We start from the raw sequence: 23,237 nt of genomic DNA on the forward strand, positions 1-23,237 counted from the left end.
ATTTTCTTACCTTGGATCAGCTGCACTGTTTACCTAAATAGGAGGGAAAAGTTCACATTTCATAATAAGATGAGAGACAGAATAAGAGCTTTTGTTTCCAAGCTTTATTTTCAAAAGGCAACAAATAATTTAAAGCGGTTTGTACAAAGCTTGAGTACAAAAGCTAATTCAGCACTAATGCTCTTTTAAAAAAACATCTGTGATTCGATTATTCTATTAAAATCAAGTAAAAATACTCTTTTCATCAAGCTTTAAAGTTGATTTGTGTTGAAGGAGTGAATGTCTGACCTCAGGACGTCTGTGACGTTCATATGTAACATCTCATTTGTTAATTTACAGAGAAACAAACAAACAAATACACACACACACAAACACACACACAGACAGAGACAGAGTTCAAGGGTCAACAAATGACACCATGATGTATCGTGTTCCTTGTGTGACGGGAAGCCCCTCGTGATAGTGCGTCAAACGGCCCGGATGCATGAACGACCAGCCCTTCCTGGGAGACTCAACCTTACAGTCGTAACGCAGAAACCGACAGCCTCCACCCTGATACACACACACACACACACACACACACACACACAGGTGTATTATGTGTTCATGGGTAGAGACACTAAATAAACACACAACAAAGACAAAGACAGTCTATTTACCTCATAATCAATGTTTTTTCTGTTGAGCGCGATGTTGATGGTGAACGTGGAGGAATCGTGATGTGGACGGAGTGACGGCTGCTCATCAGGACGATAACGAACTACAAAATTCATCACAGCCTGAGCCTGTACACACACACACACACACACGTTTGTGCTGCTCAGGTATTGAAAATATCCAAATATTGAAATAATCAATAATTATTTTTTTAAATTTTTTTTTTTGGAAAAGTGTATGAAAAATTGTTTTTGTATGGTCGTTTATGGTGTTATATATCTTAGCCCAGCTATTTTACTCTTTGATCACATTTTGGGTTACTATTATGCATAAAAAACCCTTATACAACATTGATAGAAACATTGAGATTATAGACCAAACGTATTTCCAAATTGATACTTTTTTGTAAAATATAACATTGAATTTTTATATTAGTGCTGTCAGTATTACAACATCAATATTGTAAATGTTTTGTAACATTTGAATTTTTAATTTAGTGTAACATTGTTTTTAGTTTTGACATTGCAACATTTTATGTAATTTTCACTAACAACTGCAATTGGATTTATATTGTATAAATAAAGTTCACTGTTCTCCCACCGTCACCGTTTACTCATTCTATGACCACACCCAACAAAACTAAATATGTGAATTCATATATTGATACTAGACACCTTAAATGTCTAATGTGCACCAAAAATCTTTATGTTAACACTTTACTAGCCTTTCATTTTGGAGCTTTGATGCAATCATCATCTTCTCAAGGTACAAACAGGAAATACACTGCTCTGGTTATGTGAAAATTGGCACTAATCATGTGAAACTGCACATATTTAATTTAAACCCTTTTTTCATATTTGCAGGATGTGCACTAAAACGTCAGTTAGTAAGGTTTTTAAAACTTTATAAATGAAAAACTTTTTTTTAATTAAATGGGTTAATAGGATTTAATGTTAGTGAAAAGCCTCTTCTGTTTATTTGATCAAAATACAGTAAAAATTGTGAAATATTATTAGAATTTAAAACAGCTGTTTTCTATGTGAATATGTGTTAAACTGTAATTTATTTCTGTGATGTGCAGCTGAATTTTCAGCATCATTACCCCAGTCTTCAGTGTCACATGATCCTTCAGAAATCATTCTAATACGCTGATTTGCTGCTCAACAAACATTTATGATTATTAGCAATGTTGAAAACAGTTGTGCTGCACAATATTTGTGTGGGAAAGTCTTACATTTTTTCAGCAATTGATGAAATGAAAGTTCAAAAGAACAGCATTTATTTGAAATAGACATTTTTTGTAACATAAGTGTTTTCAGAAACACATATTTTGATATATACACATTCATTGATAATGATCAGAAATGTTTGTTGAGCAGCAAATCAGCATATTAGAATGATTTCTGAAGGATCATGTGACACTGAAGACTGGAGTAATGATGCTGAAAATTCAGAAATAAATTAAAGTTTAACAGATATTCACATAGAAAACAGCTATTTTAAACTGCAATAATATTTCACAATTTTAACTGTATTTTGATCAAATAAACGCAGCTTTGGTGAGCAGAAGAGACGTCTTTTAGTAACACCAAAAAATCATAACTATTCCAAAGTGTTAAACGGTGGTGTAAATTTACACTGAAATGTCATATAGCCGAGTGTTAATGGTCTGTGCGTCTCACCTTCGGATAGTATCCTGGGTAGAGTTTCTCCGTCACAGGAACGATGTAGTCTTTGAGGAACTTCAGCCACTCTTTCTCATACTGGATCTGATTCATGTGAATATCGACTGTCGGAACGTTCTCATAACCTCCAGCTAACCGTTCATCCTGAGAGAGAAACACACACACATGAGCTGCTGCTTTACTCACACACAAACACACATGCACACACACATGTTTGTTTTTGTGAATTGTGGGGACTTTCCACAGACTTCTATAGATTTTATACTGACCAAATGATATTGTGTATCCCCTAACCCAATCCTAACCCTAAACCTAGCCCTCACAGAAAACATGTTTGCATCGTTACACTTTCAGACCGCAGGCCAGTCCCTACAGTGTCAAAAATTTCAGGTCTTACTATCCTTGTGGGGACATTTGGTCCCCACAATGTAGCAAAAACAAGTACACACACACACACACACACACACACACACAGACCCTGTGTCTTCCTCCAGACCATTCGCCGAAATCCTCCATGGTCTCAACAAGCTCATCACACATTCTGTCAGAGAATGCTGGGAACCAGTAGACGTCTGGACAGGGCTGAAACACACACAAAATTACAGTTAATGAAAGTATATGAAATAGACTAATGAAAAAAACTAATATTTTCAAATACAACAATTTATTAATCCTTCAAAAAATAAAAGACAATCTAAAGCAAAGTTAGCATATGTGTTTTATGTTTGTATCATATTTGATCATTAGGCTTTTTATAGTCAAGTCACCTTTATTTATATAGCGCTTCTAACAAAACATATTGTGTCAAAGCAGCTTTACAGTATTAAATAGGAAAACAGTGTCAATAATGCAAAAGGGCAACAGTAAACACTCCATTTTCAGTTAAAGGCAGTTCAACATTGATTCAGTGATGTCATCATCCAGCTCAGTTCAAACAGTATCTGTGCAATCAAGTCAACGATATCGCTGAAAATTAAGTGTTATAAAAATTAAGAAAATTAAGTATTATAGCTCAGTTGATATAATGAGAATATGGAGTAAAAGAGGTACATTTTATTCTGAGACTCAAAAATATGCAATTTGGAGCAGATGCTGATATTTCTGATTTATAATGTAAATCACTGCAATCTTTATTAAAGTACAGCAGATACTAATGTAAATTGATCTAAATGTGACCCTGGACCACAAAACCAGTCATAAGGGTCAATATTTTGAGATTGAAATCTGTATCTATCTGAAAGCTGAACAAATAAGCTTTGTTATGATAGACAATCTTTGGAATGTTTGAAAATCTGGAATCTGAGGGTGCAAAAAATAAATAAATCAATCAAAATGCTTTGAAAAATCATCCACTTCCAGAACAAAAATGTACATATAATGTACTCACCCCTTCGTCATCCAAGATGTTCATGTCTTTCTTTCTTCAGTCGTAAAGAAATTATGTTTTTTAAGGAAAACATTTCAGCATTTTTCTCCATATAATGGACTGATATGGTGCCCCGATTTTTAACTTTCAAAATACAGTTTAAATGCAGCTTCAAGTGATCCCAAATGCGGTTGTAAATGATCCCAGCCGAGGAAGAAGGGTCTTATCTAGCGAAACAATTGGTTATTTTCATTAAAAAAATAAAAAATACAATTTAAATACTTTATAATCTTAAACGCTTGTGTATTCTGACTCAAGACAGTTAGTGTATGTCGAAAAACTCCAATCGTATTTTCTCCCTCAACTTCAAAAATCATTTCAAAATCATCCTACATCGCTGCAGAAGAACAGACACAGTGTTTGCAAAGTGAACATGCAAAGAAGATCAAACACCCTTAACAAAAAAGGTAAAACAGTGATATAGGACGATTTTGAAGTTGAGGGAGAACATGAGATGGGAGTTTTTCCACATACACTAACTGTCATGAACCGGAACAAAAACAGAGTTCAGGCAGAGTAAGACAAGACGAGCGTTTGACATTAAAAACTATAGAAATTGTTTTATTATTATGAAAATAATCGATCGTTTCGCTAGATAAGACCCTTCTTCCTCGGCTGGGATCGTTTACAACCACATTTGTGATCGTTTGAAGCTGCATTTAAACTGCATTTTGGAAGTTCAATCTTGGGGCCCCATATCAGTCCATTATATGGAGAAAAATGCTGAAATGTTTTCCTCAACAACATAATTTCTTAATGAAGAAAGAAAGACATGAACATCATGGATGACAAGGGGGTGAGAACATTATTTGTAATTTTTGTTCTGGAATTGGACTTCACCTTTAAAGTTGTCCAAATGAAGTTCTTAGCAATGCATATTACTAATCAAAAATGAAGTTTTGATATATTTACGGTAGGACATTTACAAAATTATTAGGATTTACTTAATATCCTAATAATTCTTGGCATAAAAGAAAAATTGATCATTCTGACCCATACAATGTATTTTTAGCTACTGCTACTTAAGACTGGCTTTGTGCTGCTATCAGTGTTCACTCTATATCTCCAATAATATGTGTTAGTAAGATGAGATTGAAATGATCCAAACATATAATGCAATGCATTCAATGATGATTGAGAGATGAACAAATACATTTCCTATTTGTTCATTTGATTTTCCCAACGGCTTGTGAAGATCATTCCTCCACTGAGGAACAGTGAAAGTAAAGTTTTTGGAAACAAACGTTCCTCAAAAGATCCCAACGATCAGATTTGAGACTCACAAATTTTTCTAAAAAATGACTCATGGAGAATCAAGTAAAGCCAAGCTGCCTCAGTCCAGTAAGTGTTTAACCGGAAATATAACTACAATTATTCTGACGTTTACTTGATAAAAATCAAAATTTGACAGCAAAAAGAAACATGAAGAATCAGCTGAAGGTGGACATTTGTACAATTACACTAAAAGAGCTTTGACTTGATAAAGACGACAGAAAACATGGAGTAGATTGAGTGTGAAACAGGTTTAACAGAGAAGTTTTAATCATTTACAGCCTTATTTCAAAAATCAAATATGATACAGTGGCTTTAAATGGTTTAAAGAGCACAAAGCGTCACATCAGAGGTTTAATCTCACCTGCTCAACGACGTTCGCATTGTCATCAAAAATCTTGGAATAATTCTCATGGACATATTTCTCTCTCCAGTCCTAAACACACACAAACACAGGGTTAGTCTCACACTCACGTGTGCGTCTCTGCACATGTGTGTTCCATGTGTGAATCTCTTACTATTGGGTTGTCGAATATCTGCCACATGTCCGGATGAAGACGACTGATGTTGTAGTTCGTGGACGAGACCAGACGGCCGAACTCATCCCTGTTGGACACGAACATGAAGATGCCCTGCAGGACGAAACACAAAAATTCCACCCGTGTTTTTCACTGCATAAATCAGTGAATCCAACGCAGAAACAGAAGTGATTTCTCATGCACCCTCACCTGATCACGGACGCTCTTGCAGAAGCTCATGTCTGCATCCAAGCCCTCCTGCTGGTAGAGCGAAACGGCGGCCAGACGCGTCCGCAGAGTCTCTCCGCGGATCAGGTAGACCTGAGTGATGTAGGGAACGTTCCACAAGCCGCTGGAAGACAGGAGGAGACGTCAGGACACAGAACAACACACTGGAAACACACATACACAGTGAAAGAGACTCACACTCTCTTGCTCTGGACGATGTCGATGTAATCCTCAGAGCGAGAATAAAACCCCTCCGGACTCAAAGCGCCCCAGAAGTTCGACCAAAGCTTCCCGTGTCGAGACAGCATGGGCGCGATCACAGCCCTGTCAACAGCAGAGGTGAAGAATAATGTTTGTCTAGGTTTACAGCCATGTTAATGATAAAATAACATCAAAGACATAAAAAAAACAACATACTCCTGACTGAATCCAGTTTGACTCCTGAAATCAAAATTAGAGCCTTGAAAACCATTTTCCTCTTAAAGGAGAAGTCCACTTCCAGAACAACAATTCACAAATAATTTACTGACCCCCTTGTCATCCAAGATGTTCATGTCTTTCTGTGTTCAGTCATAAAGAAATTGTGGTTTTTGAGGAAAACATTTCAGGATTTTTCTTTATATAATGGACTTCGATTGTGCCCCCGATTTTGAACAAAATCCAAAATGTAGTTTAAATGCGGCTTCAAAGGCTCTAAACGATCCCAGCCGAGGAAGAAGGGTCTCATCTAGCCAAACGATCTGTCATTTTTTTTTTTTTTTTCGTAAAATAAAAATTTGTTTACTTTTTAAGCACAAAAGCTGGTGTAGCACAGGCTCTGGGATGCGCGTCCATGTACTATTGAAAAACACTGAAAGGTCACACAGAACTACAGACCCAGTGTTTACAAAGCGAACGCGCAAAGACTAAGAAAGTGCAAGTCAAACGCTGTTTACAAACAAAACGGTACAACGATGTCTGAAGTTGCAGGAGAAAATAAGATGAAGTTTTTCGACATAGTGATGGGAAGTTCAGATCATTTTACCGACTCTGACCTTTGAGTCTCGTTCAGCAAAATGAACGGATCTTTTTTCGAGTCATTTCATTAATTTTAGCAAAATCAGCATCACGTGACAGCCCCATAAGATGAACGAACGACTCGAGAAACCTGAAGACTCGAAACAGGTGAACTCCAGTACAGATCCTAACAGGACGTTGAGCATGCGTGACTGAACGAATCACTCCCCGAGACGACTTGTTCTTTCTGAGTCACATTAAAGATTCATTCAAAATGAACAAATCATTCAAAAACGACCCGTGGATGTGCATCCCAGAGCCTGTGCTACACAAGCTTTTGTGCTTAAAAAGTATACTAATTTTTATTTTTCGAAAGAAATGACTGATTGTTTCGCTAGATAAGACCCTTCTTCCTCGGCCGGGATCATTTAGAGCCTTTGAAGCTGCATTTAAACTACATTTTGGAAGTTCAAAATCGGGGCACCAATTGAACTCCATTATATGAAGAAAAATCCTGAAATACTTTTCTCAAAAAACATAATTTCTTTACAACTGAAGACAGAAAGACATAAACATCCTGGATGACAAGGGGGTGAGTACATTATCTGTAAATTGTTGTTCTGGAAGTGGACTTCTCCTTTAACACTGAAATCAGTACGGTCAACTTTTTGCCTTTTACAAAGAAAAATTGGATTTAAAATACAAGTCTCATAAATTACACTTACACTACAATTTAATAAAATAGCCCAAAAAAAAATAAATAAATAAATAAAAATTAAAGGTAGCAATTATAATGCCCTACGATCTGTTTTCCCACCTCAAATATATTCTTAAATTCTGTGTTTTCCATTTGATTTTTTGTTTCTGTTTTTAAAGGTTCATACAATTTTAACCACCAAATATAATCTATTTCAACTTTTTACAATGCAACGATTTATTAAAATGTAGCATTAAAAGGGTCCTATAAAATGAAAAAGTATTTTCTGGATTATTATTTAATACATCATACAAAAACGGTGGTAAATCAAACGAATTCATAAAACCTTAATTTAAGAGCTTTTTCAAAATCTAAACATACAGAAATCTAAAAATTCCTTTACAATAAATAACTGAACTTAATTTTTGTCAAAGTGCGGCACTGAGTTTTTCTTATACAATGTTTTTATAAATTAAAACATCAATGTTTTAATTTCTAAATTAACTATTATATTTTATTTTGTGAAACACAATACATTTGTGTCATTAATTTTTTTCAACTTATTTTGGCAGTTTGTAGTAAAACACTTTTTACTTTTACTGTTTTTTATTTGATGAACATTTTTAACCAAGTCATCACTGAGAAAACCACATCACTCTGCATGATTGTGTTGAATTAGACGACTCAGAGTGGCACGTCTGCTCATGTTCACTCACTTGTTCTCCTCGATAAGGATCCGCAAAACATCTGGATTGGTCAGAGCAACATCGGAGTCGATGCTGAAGAAATAATCGCAGGAGACATCCTTCTTACATGCCTCCCTGAAACAAAAAAAAAAAAAAAAAAAAAAAAAAAAAATCACACATTGAATGAAATCTGGGAAAGATCTGCTCACTCAACACACACACTCAATTATCAGGGCGGTTCATCTCAAACACAAGGGTGTGTGTGTGTTCTTACACTGCCATATTTCTGGCCTGGTCTTGTTTGAGGTTCTCCTCAGGTCCAACAATTCTCGCCCCAGTGAAGAGCGAGCGATGACGCGTCCAGAAGCGCTCGACGTGCTGCTCGTGATACACAACCTGCACGCCAACACAAGGTTAGTGCGCGTCTGAACATGTGAATCCCGTGTTTCACCAGCACATGTGTGGACATGTACCTCAGATAGCATGAAACTTACACACGTCACATATGAAGGGCCAAATGAGAGTGTGTGTGATAGTGATCGATCCGATTTTAGCATTTTTCAATTATTAGATATCCGTTTAGTAATATTGGGTCCACAAATAAATTATATTAAAATATGCAATGTTTTCACTGTTGTAATATGTAGTATTTTAATATTTTAACATGAAAAAATACCAACTTTCTAGCTTTAAAAACTTTTTTTTTTTTTAACTTTGTTGTTTTCTAAAATGACTAAATTGTAGATGAAAGAGAAACTGACAACAAGGGTTATAAATAAAACGGTTTGTTCAGTTCAGTGATGTTATTATAACGGTGTCAAAAACAGAAGTAAAACAAAAATAAACAAATATGTGACCCTGGACCACAAAATCAGTCATAAGGGTTCATTTTTTTCCACTGAAAGCTGAATAAATAAGCTTTCCACTGATGTATGGTTTGTTAGGACAATATTTGTGGTCTGAGATACAACTATTTGAACATCTGGAATCTGAGGGTGCAAACAAATCAAAATATTGAGAAAAATCACCTTTAAAGTTGTCCAAATGAAGTTCTTAGCAATGCATATTACTAATCAAAAATTAAGTTTTGATACATTTATGGTAGGAAATTTACAATTTACAAACTATCTTCTTGGAACATGATCTTCATATTAAAATTTTAATCGACTGACAGCCCTAATTTTAACTAGAAATAAGTTATTGAAATGTAACAATAATAAGGCCCTACGAAATCTGTTTTTGCCCTAAATTCCAATTTCTGTGTTTTCAATTTAAATTCAAAGTTTCTGGTTTTAAAGGTTTATTGCTTTTTAACCATGAACTGAATTTATACAACTGTTTACAATTTAATTAAAATGTAGCAATAATAAGGTCCTATGGTCTGTTTTTCCACCTCTAATTTTATTTTACTTTTTCCTAAATTCTGTTTTTTTGTTTCCGTTTCTAAAGGTTCATACAATTTGTAACCATCAAATGTAATCTATTTTAACTTTACAAATTCTTTACAATGTAACAATTAATAATTAAAATGTAACAATAAATATTGAGAAAAATCACCTTTAAAGTTGTCCAAATGAAGTTCTGAGCAACGCATATTAGTAATCAAAAATTAAGTTAAGTTTTGATATTTTTACGGTAGGAAACTTAATAAATATCTTTGTGAAACATGATTTTTACTTCTTATGCTTTTTTGGCATAAAAGAAAAAAAAAAAAAAAAAATCAATCATTTTGATTTTCACCCATACAATGTATTTTTGGCTATTGCTACAAATATACCCATGATACTTAAGACTGGTTTTGTCATCCAGGGTCACATATCGGTTTTGCATATATGTTACCTGGCACATAAACATGCAAATTATCTGTATCAATATTGCTTATAAAGAAATCAATACTGGTCAATCTTTAGTGTGTACTTACATTCTTTTGTATAAAAACAACATATAATAATTTAACAGTTTAAAATATCCACTGCTGTCATCGTGTACGTACGTTGTTGTGTATGAAGAGTCGTATGCGTGCGTGCGGGTAGTTCAAAGTTGCGAGTCTCTCCAGAAATTCTTCCAGAAACGGCGTCGGCTGCTCAATGAACACAGCGACGTGCACCAGCGGCATCTCCTCCTCCTACACAAATACACACAAGCGCACACAAACAATACAGGATGCAATCAAATCCTCCTAAAGCACACAGCTCAGATTTGACAGATTCATGTTGACTATGTTGTGATTGTGTTTGTGTTTGTGTCGGACACTCACAGATAGATCGCTCAGATCCAGCAAATCATCGTCACAGATTCCACATCCGTGTTCGTACGTCCACGCCGTCGGCACGTAGTTACCCAGATAATTCAGCTGGAGCTACACGCACAACAAGAAATGGTTAGTATGTTATTAATGAACCACACGAATAATGATTCTTCACAAACAGGTTTCCTGAACAGTCATTGGTCAGAAAAGCAGTTAACAGGGTTCCTACACATTTTCCATTTCAACTTTCCATACTTTTCCAGACTCAAATTTCCAAACCTCTCAGTAGATTGTCAGACCATATTTAAGATAACTGGTTCACAGAGCATTATTTTCAGCTTTATATTTGCTATATAGTACAGTCATCTGTAAATATTTTTATTTTCTCAGGGGTTTTTCGTTGATTTTCTCAAAGTGACAAGTCCCTAAAATAATAAATAAATCAACTTCTACATGCACACAATAAACGTTTTTGTGCCCTCGATAAAATATGTGCACACTGCAATTTTTTGCATGCTTGAAAGAATTTGAAATCTGAGACTTTGTTTTATATCAAAAGTAACACAAAGCCTAGCCCATTGCTATTTACTGGAAGGAAGACGCACTATGTACTGTCCAATAATCGACTGAAACCAGCATAGACCAAGATATCGATTGTGATTTAAGAATCGATATTGGTTCATTAAAATCGATTTTTGTTTACCCAGCCCTAGCCTATTTTGTTGTTTTTAAACACTGCGCTGTCACCCTGTAGGTGAATGATCTTGAGCGCAAATGGAGAAAAACTAACTTGGAAGTTTTTAGAATTGCATAGAAAAACTGTATGTCCAGATACAGACAGGCTTTAAAAGCTGCCAGGGCTGAGCATTTCCGCGAACTCATAGAAAATAACCAAAACAATCCAAGGTTTTTATTTAGCACAGTGGCTAGATTAACAAATAACCAGACGCCACCTGAGCTAAATATTCCTTTACAGTTTAATAGCAATGACTTTATGAATTTCTTCACTGATAAAATAGATAACATCAGAAATACAATAACCAATGTAGATTATACTGCATCTAATATGTCAACTTCTTTCGTCGCACCCAAAGAAAAACTGCAGTACTTTACCGCTATAGGACAGGAAGAGTTAAATAAACTCATCACTGTGTCTAAACCAACAACATGCCTATTAGATCCCGTACCCACTAAATTACTAAAAGAATTGTTACCTGTGGCAGAAGAACCGCTTCTCAATATTATCAACTCATCGTTATCTTTAGGTCACGTCCCTAAACCATTCAAGCTGGCGGTTATTAAGCCTCTTATTAAGAAACCACAGCTAGACCCTAGTGAACTGGCAAATTATAGACCCATTTCTAATCTTCCATTTATGTCTAAAATTTTAGAGAAAGTTATATGTGCTCAACTGTGCTCATTCTTGCAAAAAAATAATATCTATGAAGAATTTCAGTCAGGCTTCAGGCCCCATCACAGCACAGAAACTGCACTTGTTAAAATCACTAATGACTTGCTTCTTGCGTCAGACCAAGGCTGCATCTCACTGCTAGTTTTACTTGATCTTAGTGCTGCGTTTGACACTATAGATCATGACATACTAATAGATCGACTACAAAATTATGCAGGTATCCAAGGGCAGGCTTTAAAATGGTTTAGATCCTACCTGTCTGATCGCTACCACTTTGTTTATTTAAATGGGGAGTCATCTCAGTTATCACCAGTAAAGTATGGAGTGCCACAAGGATCTGTTCTAGGTCCTCTACTATTTTCAATATACATGCTGCCCCTTGGTAATATTATTAGAAAACACGGGACTAGTTTCCATTGTTATGCTGATGATACTCAACTATATATCTCAACAAGACCAGATGACACTTCTGAATTATCGAAGTTAACAGAGTGTGTTAAAAATGTAAAAGATTGGATGACCAACAATTTTCTGCTATTAAATTCAGATAAGACAGAGATATTACTTATTGGACCTAAAAACAATACACAGAATCTTTTGACTTACAATTTACAACTAGACGGATGTACTGTTACTTCCACTACAGTCAAAAGCCTGGGTGTTATATTAGACAGCAACTTGTCTTTTGAAAATCATATTTCTCATGTTACAAAAACAGCATTCTTCCATCTTAGAAACATTGCCAAGCTGCGAAACATGTGACCTGTTTCTGATGCAGAAAAGCTAGTTCACGCATTCATGAGCTCTAGACTGGACTATTGTAATGCACTATTAGGTGGTTGTCCTGCATCTTCAATAAACAAGCTACAGATAGTCCAAAATGCAGCTGCTAGAGTCCTTACCAGGTCAAGAAAATATGATCATATTACCCCAATTTTAAAGTCTCTGCACTGGCTGCCTATTAGGTTCCGCATCAGCTACAAAATAGCACTTCTTACCTATAAGGCACTTAACGGTTTAGCTCCTGCGTACCTAACTAGTCTTCTACCACGCTACAATCCATCACGCTCCCTAAGGTCACAAAACTCTGGACTGTTGGTAGTACCTAGGATAGCAAAGTCCACTAAAGGAGGTAGAGCTTTTTCACATTTGGCACCCAAACTCTGGAACAGCCTTCCTGATAACGTTCGGGGTTCAGACACACTCTCTCTGTTTAAATCTAGATTAAAGACACATCTTTTTAGCCAAGCATTCAAATAATGCATCTCATAAACTTTTTCTGCAGCTATATCTGATCAAATGTTCATTTTAATCTTTTAGCTCTGGTTTAACAAACCTTCCTTTTCTTAGTTTGAACAGCAGCTACGCTAATTATGTTCCTATTTGTTCTCTGTTTTTGCCATGGGATTGACATCCCATGGTAACTAGGAATTCACAAGCTCCAGTGTGGATCCAGAACACTTAAGAAAAGATGATGCCAACCCTTCAGAGGACTTCAGATGATGCCAACCCTGATGCCAACCCTGAAAACATACAGCACTACCAAATTCTGCTACAAATTTATAGTGTTCTTTGTCTGTTTGATTACGTCATTAATTGATCTTTACCACACATCTCTACCATATGTACATCAAGCTACTACTACATATATAGTAAAAATGTCAATTTGGTGTAAAGCTGCTTTGCAACGATATGTATCGTGAAAAGCGCTATACAAATAAATTTGAATTGAATTGAATTGAAAATGATTAAAAATGAAAATGTAAACAAAAAATAAAAGCAATTAAATGTGTTATTCTAATTAAAATATGAAAATTACAATGGCGGGTAATAATAGATTATGACAGAATTTTTACGACCCTGTCCGTCAAAATGACATTTTGATCTATTTGCTCAAAATTTGGCTTTTCTTAATGTAGTACCTCTAATATGATCAAATTAAATGTCCAATTTAACATATCCTCTGTGGAAATCATAACACGAAATGGGCTGATGGCATAAAACTAGCCAAGTTCAAGAGTCTATAAAAAAAAAAGACTGGTACTGTAAAAAAGTGTCTAAAATGTGTCTTTCATTAGGGCAGTATGCTATATTTCAAGACCTTTGGTCTTTTTAATACATAGTTTGTGGCGGCCAAGAAACCACACAGCAAAACGGGCTGATGGCACAACTGGTGGATTAGAGTGCATTATCCCGTATGCTAAGTTTAATGGTTTCTTGTCCGCATATAAAAGTCTGTATATTTTTTACTTTTGCAAAGGTCCTTGAGGCTGTGTAATACGGTGCTAAGAATAAAGTGAAAGAAACCCAAAATGCTTATATAATTTATACATATAGTACTTTGACAATCACTAAAGAATCACTAAACAGGTCCCATGAAACCTCATTTCTACAATATTTATTTTCATTAATTCTTAATTATAAAAAACTAAATGGAGGCAAAAGTCTGGAAACACAAATATTTTTAGTTAGTCCCGCCCCAAACTCTCCAGTTAAAAGTTGACTTACACATAATGTTTTATATATTTAAAAATATTTTCACATCCAAAAATTAAATAATTGTGTAAAAAAAAAAAAAACAATGTCTGGACAATTAAATAATTTGACAAATGAAAAGTGCCATAAAATATTAATATTTTTTTACACTTTTTTTTTTTAAATTAAGCTCAAATATCTTGATAAAAATTTTCAGAATTAGATTTTTAGTTTGTAATTTATTTTTTATATATTTCCTTATATATATATTCCAGATATTCCATATTTTTATTTTTATATATTGTATCTAAAAAAATTACAGTTATTATTAATATTAAAATTTAAATGTAAATACACTAAAGAAACGAAAGATCATGCAGATTCAAAACCACAGATTTTGGAGTTTGTTATTCCTCTCCATGTAATTTTTATGAATATTATTTAGATACAGCATTATGCTTATTTCCTGCTTAAGAAACATTTCTTGTTATTACCAATGCTGAAAACAGTTGTGCTGCACAATATTTTTGTGGAAACCGTCATACATTTTATTTTTCAGGATTCACAGATGAAAAAAAAATAAATTTATTTGAAACAGAAGACCTATTGTGACATTATGTCTTTACTGGCACTTTTGATCATTACATTTTACATTACATTACGTCTGTACATTAAATAAAGGCGCAGCGGTAACAGAGCGATTATTGTGCAGAATGTTTGCGTGTACCTTAGTCGGTCCATTGCCATGGATAACGACAGGAAGTGTGTCATACGCCACGTTCCGAGCTCTAACTCTGGATTTCTCAAACTTCAGGACCACTTCCTCTGGAAAAACACACAAGCATCCGACAAAAATCAAATGACCACGAGCATAATTACAGCAGCACTAGAGCAAACGACACAGAAATATGTGCGTGTGTGTGTGTGTGCGTGTACCTATGGCTCCATTGAGATTCTGAAAAATGTGGGATTTGTGGTCCAGTGTGATGTTGAACTTCCTCTGGAAAAGAGAAAATGTATTTAGCACGAACAGCAAGACACAGCTGTTGAAATGACACCATAATACCAGCCAGTTTCATGAAAATCTCGATAAATGATAAATTTGTAGATGTTCATAAGCTACATTTTAAAGTTTTGTAATACAATATTTTTTTTACGATTTTAAGATGATACGCTTGTTGTTCAAGCTACCTTTTGGATCTTTTATTTTAATTTTGGTTTAATTTTGGGTAATTTTGTGTTTTTTATTTATTTATTTATTTTAAATATTAACGTGTAAGTTTAACTCATCTTTGTTTGGTTTTATCTTATAGTTTATTCAATCCCTGTAATGTTAGTGCTTCAACTTTACAGCTTCTCATTTCAAATAATTCTGAGTACTGGACATTTATAACATATTGGTGAATATTTTTCATTTAGGGTTACAAATGTGAATTCAAAATTTCAAAACACAGATGTGTTTTGAAAATGCTGTACAAACTTTGAGAAGTGTTTTATGATGATTTGAAATAACATCCATTTAATTAACTATTTGTTAATTCATTAATGACACGGATTGTAGTAATGAATAAAATGTTAATTGGTGGTTTATATACAAATGGACATTTTGCAATTTAGTTTTTATTTTAATTTTAGTTCCGTTTTTAGTCATTTTTATGCTCTTGTCAACTGCTTTAGTCTTTGGGCTTTTTTGATATTACCATTTAGGGTTATTTGTTTATTTTATTTTTTCTCAGATTTAATTTTTACATGTTAATAACCTACATTTTAAAGTTTTGAAATACTTAGTTCAATATTTTTTTAAGATATTAAGATGACAGGCATGTTGTTCTAAGACAAGCTGGAAGGTTATCCTAACTTTGGGAAGTGTTTTATTTCAATTTTGGTTACATTTTTTGTATTTCTGTCTTTTTTATGATTTTTTTTTAAATATTACTGTGTAAGTTTAATTCATCTTTTTTAGATTTTATTTATCTTTTAGTTTTAGTTCAGTTTTTTTTCAAAGAAAATGCTTATGTAATTTTGCTCTTGTCAACTGCTTTAGTTTTTGGGTTATTTGTTTATTTCATTATTTCTAATTTTTATATTTTCAGTTTTATTATAATTTTGGTTTCATTTTTAGTCATTTGGTGTTTTATAATATATTTTTTTGTATTACTGTGTAAGTTTAACTTTTTAGGTTTTATATATCTTTTAGTTTTAGTTCAGTTTTTTATTCAGTTTTATTACTCAGTAATTTTAGTGCTTCAACTTTAACTTTGAGTTAGCTGCCAAGGCACCTAATATTTAAATATATTTCATCTTTATTAGTGTAAGTTGATGATAATAACCCTGCTTGTTGCTGCATCAAGTTACAGCACAGATGATCTGAGCCCTTCATTGTGTGTTAATAACTGTGCAAAACACACACACACACACACACACACACACACACACAAACACACACACAAACACAAACACACACCCTCTGCTCTTTATCCAGGTAGATGCGTGTGTAGAACAGCTGGTCGTCATCGTCGTCTTTGTATTTCCATTGCTGCACTATGGCATGAATGTCCGGAGCGTAGCCGATGAAACCTACACACACACACAAACAATGACATAGGCGTCAGCCGTCATGGCTGTGGGTTTCACTGCATTGACACACACACACACACACACACACACACACCTCCAGAGTTGAGGTAGCGTTTGCCATGATGAACTACTGGGTATTTGGACGCCAGTCTCTGGTCCGGCCAGCAGAAGCCCTCGGCGGAGAAAATCACGCGATGAGAGAAACGAGAGAACTTCCTGAGCAGCTCCTCAGGACCGCTGGCTAAAATCACATCATAACTACACAAACAAACAAAACATTCACGTCAAGATCACAGAGACACTATTTAAAGTTCACTTACAAAGTTCAATTTGTGCTAAAACACAGTCGAACGCTTTGTACTAAACATTAGTCTACAATCACTGTGTTCTTGTTAAGATAAATTAACGCATTTTGATGTTCTTCATTAATGTTGTCTTGTTCAGTTCCTTTACCAACCTTGAGTTTAGAATGAACACGAAATAATGAAGTTTCTCTTCAACAAAAAACATTATTAATGCATTCATTTTACAGGAACAGCATCTTCTTTTACTGAATGTAGAAAAACTTCATTATTTTAAACCATGATTGCAAAATTTCAAAAGACGCTGCTTTATTCTCTGATATTATTTAATTTCAATGTTTTTCAACTGATTAGCTTTTTTTCTAATAAAAACAATAAACAACAGCTCTGTCTGTTTATTTGTCATTTAGCTGATAAATGACAAAATATGAATGGCATTATTTTTGTATAGTTTATTTTGGTTCATAGTTTATTATTTTATTTAGTTTTAGTTATTTTAGTATTTCAACAAACTATTCAGGAATAATAAATATTTTCTTGGAAATTAAACAACAGGTTTTAAATAAGTATCTTTCATTTTTATATTTTTTAGTTTTGATTTTAAATTTCGTTTGTAGACATTTTGTGCTTTTTTATTTCCATTTTAGCTCAGTTTTAAGTTTTATGTAGTTCCAGTTCGTTATTTTAGTGTTTCAGCTTAAATTCTTTGTTTTTTGTTAAAGGATATTTTACACACAATGTGAAGTTGTTTGTGGGCAAATGTACATGTTTAATGTTTAGTAACATAATCTGTAACACACTTTTTGTTGTCTTTCATAAACAACAGAACAAGATGACATAAAAAACATACTATTTAAAACATACAATTTTTTTTTTAACAGTTACACAATGATTGTTGACATGCAAAAGCAGTCGACTGTTTTTAGCACCGACGAAACCTCATACTCACTAGGGTTTAGAAATCATGTTACATATTGATAAAGAATCTATTATTAGAAAGAAAAAAGAGAGAAGAGAGAAATCGGGTCATGGCATTGTGTTCTCACCTGTCTACAAACATGATGACAGTGTTTCGTTTGTCTTTGTGTTTCTCTAGTTCTTTCTTCAGCCATCGAACCTTCTGACCTCCACCGACGGTCCGAGCCACGTCACCACCCTTCCACTCCTCACCCAGACCCAGAACCTACACAGCACAAATATGAACGCGTACTTTATGAAATGAATGTCACATTAACTACAGAAACGTAAGGTTTGATGGCAAACAGCAGATGTGACACCTGAACTGTGTAGTTGAACTGTCGGATGGTGCGCATGAACCTCAGGTAGCCATCGGTCACTTCTGTAGCGGCGGTGATCACCAACAGCTCACCTGAACACACAAACACACACATCCACACATTGTATTAGAAAACATCATTGACTTCACAGCCACTCACTCCGAGTAATTCTGAGTACTGGATTTATAACAGCTCGACGTCTACAGTGAAGTATGATCAATATATTTTAATCCTTCTGTTGTGTTGGGGTCAATTTGGCTCACATTTGATTTCAAACGGCTTGAAATACTAGCTAAACTATTTATTTCTTCTTGAAATTTGGTGAATATTTTTCGTTTAGGCTCATGAATGTGCATGCAAAGTTTCAACACCTAGATGTGTTTTGCAAATGCTATACAACGTTTGTTACAACTTTTGTGTTGGGGTTAGTTTTTGTCATACTACACGTTCAAACTGCTTGAAATACTGGTTAGACTATTTACTTCTTTCTCAAATTTGGTGAATATTTTTCCATTTAGGCTCATGAATGTGCATGCAAAGTTTCAACACATAGATGTGTTTTGGAAAAGCTGTACAGATTTTGTTACAACTTCTGTGTTGGGGTCAACTTTAGCCACATTCAGTTTGCAAACTGCCTGAAATACTGCTTAAACTATTTATTTCTTCTTGAAATTTAGTGAATATTTTTTATTTAGGGTTACAAACGTGCATTCAAAACTTCAAAACATACATGCGTTTTGAAAATACTATACAACATTTGTTACAACTTTTGTGTTGGGGTCAGTTTTTGCCATACTAGACATTTTGCAAACTGCTTGAATTACTGCTTAAACTATTTATTTCTTTCTCAAATTTGGTGATTTTTTTTCATTTAGGCTTATGAATGTGCATGCAAAGTTTCAACACATAGATGTGTTTTGAAAAAGCTGTACAAATTTTGTTACAACTTTAATATTGGAGTCAACTTGAGCCAGATTTAATTCACAAACTGCTTGACATACTGGCTAAACTATTTATTTCTTTATGAAATTTGGTGATTTTTTTTTTTATTTAGGGTTACAAATGTGCATTTAAAACATAGATGTGTTTTGAAAATGCTATACAATGTTTGTTACAGCTTTTGTGTTGGGGTCAGTTTTTGCCATAATAGACTTTCAAACTGCTTGAAATACTGGTTAAATTATTTATTTCTACTTGAACTTTGGTGGATATATTTGATTTATGGTCATGAATGAGCATTTAAATTTTTAATACAAAGATGTGTTTTGGAAATGCTGTACAAAAATTTTTTACAACTTTTTTGTTGGGGTCAGTTTGACCCACACACATTTTAAACTGCTCAAAATACTGGTTAAACTAATAATTACCAAAAAGAAATGTGGTGGATATTTTTCATTTAGCATCATGAATGTGCATGCAAAGTTTCGACACATCGATGTGTTTTGTAAAGACTGTGCAAAAATTAGTTTCCATGTAGTTTGTCAAAACCTTTATAATAGAAATAGAAAACCTTTATTGTAGCTTGTCAAAGACTAAAATATTAATTACATGAGAAATCCAATTCTCAAAGTTTACTCAAAAATGAGACTTATCTTCCGTAAAATTGGATGTTAGGTTGTTGTTTTTTTTAATCATCTCAGTAATTAGCCTGTTGCAGCACTGAAAAGAAGTGTGAGAAACACTTTTTACCCTCAAAAGGGTTTGAGAAAAAAAAAAAAACAACATTAAAAGGGACAAATAGCAATGTATACTACTTACACTAACTTCAAATACTGTGAAATACCACTTTACTTGTGTTCACAATGCCCTAAAGAATACCTGAAAATAAATGTATTTATGATGTTGAAATGATTGTTTGATTTTTTAACTAACACAAGAGTTATTCCGTTAAACCAGACAGGATTTACTGTCAATGCTAAGCATCTCAAAATGACCAAATATAGGTAGATATCTGATAGAAGACACCAATGTTGAATAATTGCTTTGTTTATTAAAGAAATCTAATAAAATCATTTATGAGAAACGTCCATTTTTCTGTCCCTAGCCTTTACAGAAATATTACACTTGAAAAACACTTTAGAGTTTATATTTCTTTATATTTTAAAATGGGACAATGTTATTTACACCTTCTTGAGCCATTAATGCGGCAATATTTTTTTTTTTTATATTAATTATACAGAATTCCAAGCACCACAAAACCGCTTGCCCCCACAGCCATGTACAGAGGGAAAATGCTTTATTTTAAGGATCAAAAATACCATTTAAAATACAAAAATGTATTCATAACAATCAAATATATGATGTAATTGGAACTGAATAAATATTATAAAATATCTAATAAAAGTAGTGGCCCCCAGGAGTTGTGTCACTGGTGTTACCATTTAACGCTTATTTTGAAATAAAAATCACACTGATGACATCACTTGACTTCCTTCTTCCTATTTCCTAAATATCTATGAAAAAAGGCCCATGATTAGTCCACTGTCTCTTTTCAGTTTTCAGAACTTTTCTAATTTTTCTCATGATTTCATATGAAGCTTTTAGTTGAAGTCACTGGTGTGACCTACTTTATTGTTAGGGAACTGTAAAACAACAAAAAAAAAAATTATATATATATATATATATATATATATATAGATAGATAGATAGATAGATAGATAGAAAGAATACAAATGGATTTAACTACTTAATTTAGTGAGTATACCATGACTGACAACATCTGGTTTAATACCTTGCAGCAGCTATTTTGTAAAATGCATTTTCCATGAAAACTCTCACTGACAAACTATCATCTAACTCTGACAACATGTGCAGAAAAAAATAAAATACTGAGAAATAATATTTCATAAAAAAACTTTAATATTGCCATAGAAGGTAACACCAGTGACAAAAAAAATTGTACATGTGGCCTTTAAATAATTGCACAAAAAAAAAAGAAATTAAGCTGTCATATGTATTCATAAAGTCAAAAAGGTAATCTAGTAATGTGGTCTCAGTTTAAATGTTAGAAAAAGAAATGAATTTTAAGACATCTTGCCATACCAAAAGTGGACATTTCTGTAGAATGACCCTTATTTGTATAGAAATTTTCACAACCTCATTGTGATCCCACAGAAGATAGCGCTTTCTTAAAACCTCAGTGAGTTGGACAAAGATAACCAACTAAAAACAAAAACACTAAAACAACAAAAAGAAAGAACAAAAGAAAGAAATCTAAATCTGCAGGATGCAGTTCACTGGTGAAACTGTAGTATGTTAATAGTAGATAAAAATGCTTGAAAAAGTCCATGAGAAACCATAAGAAACCCAAACCTAGGTTTTTCTGTAGAAGCTTCTGGATCTCTCGTGGTCTTGCAGATCTTCTCGCACATTCTCGAGATCCAGAAGCAACTAATGGACCTTCTTCATTCTTTAAATTCAGTACTTTGAATACATTTAAACAGATTTACTTTGGTTTTCTTGAATGTTTTGGGTTGGTAAACACATTTTCTGGATCAAACATCACAAGTACTACAGTACATCTTACTGAATCACAGCAGTAAATATGAATATGAGAACTTATACAAACAGTATCAGAGCCTTCTTGTCATTTTTGCTTGATTTATTTGATGACAGAGGAGCTAATATCGATTTACCACAATTTTACAACTGAATTGCGTTACTTTGACCAAAACAATAGTGAACCATGGTGACCTTTTGTTACGTTCCAGTCGGTTTTTGTTTTGTTTTGTTTTGTTTTGTTTTGTTTACGTCGAGATTGTGATTCGGATCATCACAAGCGCAGTTACACTCAGATTCAAATTCGACCGGACAGATTCAAATGCGATAACGTTAAGTGACAGAAAATGATTTAACGGTTCTTACTGGGTTTCCCGGGCCGCGGTTCGGTTCGGCAGAGCTGAACGGCGCCCAGAATCACGGCCAGGATCACGCGAACCGCAGTCATCGCGCTCGTGGGTTTCCGCACGATCTCGCTCGGGTTCGGTTCTGTTTTCCTCTCGCTCCAGCGCAGAACTCTCCCGAAGTTCGCGGACGCAGGGAAGGAATTTTCCCGTCAACTTGAAGAAACCGCCTCGCTTCCGCTCGGACACCCAGTGACCGCGGAGCAGAAAATGACGGACAGGGAAGCGGCCAATGGGGAAAGCGAACGCGAAAGCGTTCGACCAATCAGAGTCAGACAAATGGAACGCAATTCTTCTAAAAATCAACCCTTTGGGCTACAGAAAGAGTGATTGAGGGAGGAGTGCCACGTTTTAGGAATAACTTAACGGGTGTGTGTATTTAACGTTTCTAAAAATATATATGTAAATACTACGCACCAATATATAGTATTTACACTGACAAAACATTAAGAAATATAACGAATTTCTGTATGATTTGTTATTTGTTATTTTCTTAATTATTTATACATTTGAAAATTATAAACATATACATACATTTGATTTGAAAATGAAAAAGTTTTTAAAAAATAGTTTTAAAGAAAGCAAATTAATGAAAACCTAAATGTTTTAAATGGATGTTAGTAATTTAGTAAGTAACCCAAGCAGCTGAGTTAGTTTAACCCGACATGTGTTGTAACTAATAGTCACTGAGCACTGGTGGAAATGACATAAATACACGCTGGTGATGACAAACAGAACAGACACTGTGAAACCTTTTACAACCAACCTTCCTTCTAGGCTATTTCTAATGCTTTCTTCTAAAAATGTTTTTATTTTTAATATTCTGTTTTAAAATTTAAAATCCAAGATTAGGAGTTTGTTTGTTTATCAGGTTTCCATC

At 34.1% G+C, this 23,237-nt stretch overlaps 1 protein-coding gene across 1 annotated transcript; it reads right to left on the reverse strand.

The window, feature by feature from the left end:
* Positions 1–79: 79 nt before the first annotated feature.
* Positions 80–22,548, reverse strand: plod3 (procollagen-lysine, 2-oxoglutarate 5-dioxygenase 3). The gene is made up of 19 exons (XM_051096828.1): positions 22,320–22,548; positions 18,456–18,547; positions 18,225–18,361; positions 16,971–17,134; positions 16,764–16,876; positions 15,236–15,299; positions 15,027–15,124; positions 10,423–10,524; positions 10,159–10,290; positions 8,440–8,561; positions 8,196–8,300; positions 5,985–6,110; positions 5,769–5,910; positions 5,559–5,672; positions 5,405–5,476; positions 2,820–2,924; positions 2,340–2,486; positions 660–785; positions 80–552 (listed from the first exon to the last, which is right to left on the reverse strand). Exons 1-19 carry the CDS (start codon positions 22,399–22,401, stop codon positions 397–399), a joined length of 2,199 nt encoding a protein of 732 aa, XP_050952785.1. The 5' UTR covers positions 22,402–22,548; the 3' UTR covers positions 80–396.
* Between the last annotated feature and the right edge of the window lie 689 nt (positions 22,549–23,237).

The sequence above is a fragment of the Labeo rohita genome, chromosome 23 (genome assembly GCF_022985175.1).
Source record: "Labeo rohita strain BAU-BD-2019 chromosome 23, IGBB_LRoh.1.0, whole genome shotgun sequence".
NCBI lineage: Eukaryota > Metazoa > Chordata > Actinopteri > Cypriniformes > Cyprinidae > Labeo > Labeo rohita.

Coding starts and splice junctions, on each gene's coding strand:
- plod3 (XM_051096828.1), bottom strand. CDS start 22,401: ATGACTGCGGTTCGCGTGATCCTGGCCGTGATTCTGGGCGCCGTTCAG. Junction 15,125..15,235: donor GAATCTCAATGGAGCCATAG/GTACACGCACAC, acceptor GTGTTTTTCCAG/AGGAAGTGGTCCTGAAGTTT. Junction 2,487..2,819: donor GGTCTGGAGGAAGACACAGG/GTCTGTGTGTGT, acceptor TTTCTCTCTCAG/GATGAACGGTTAGCTGGAGG.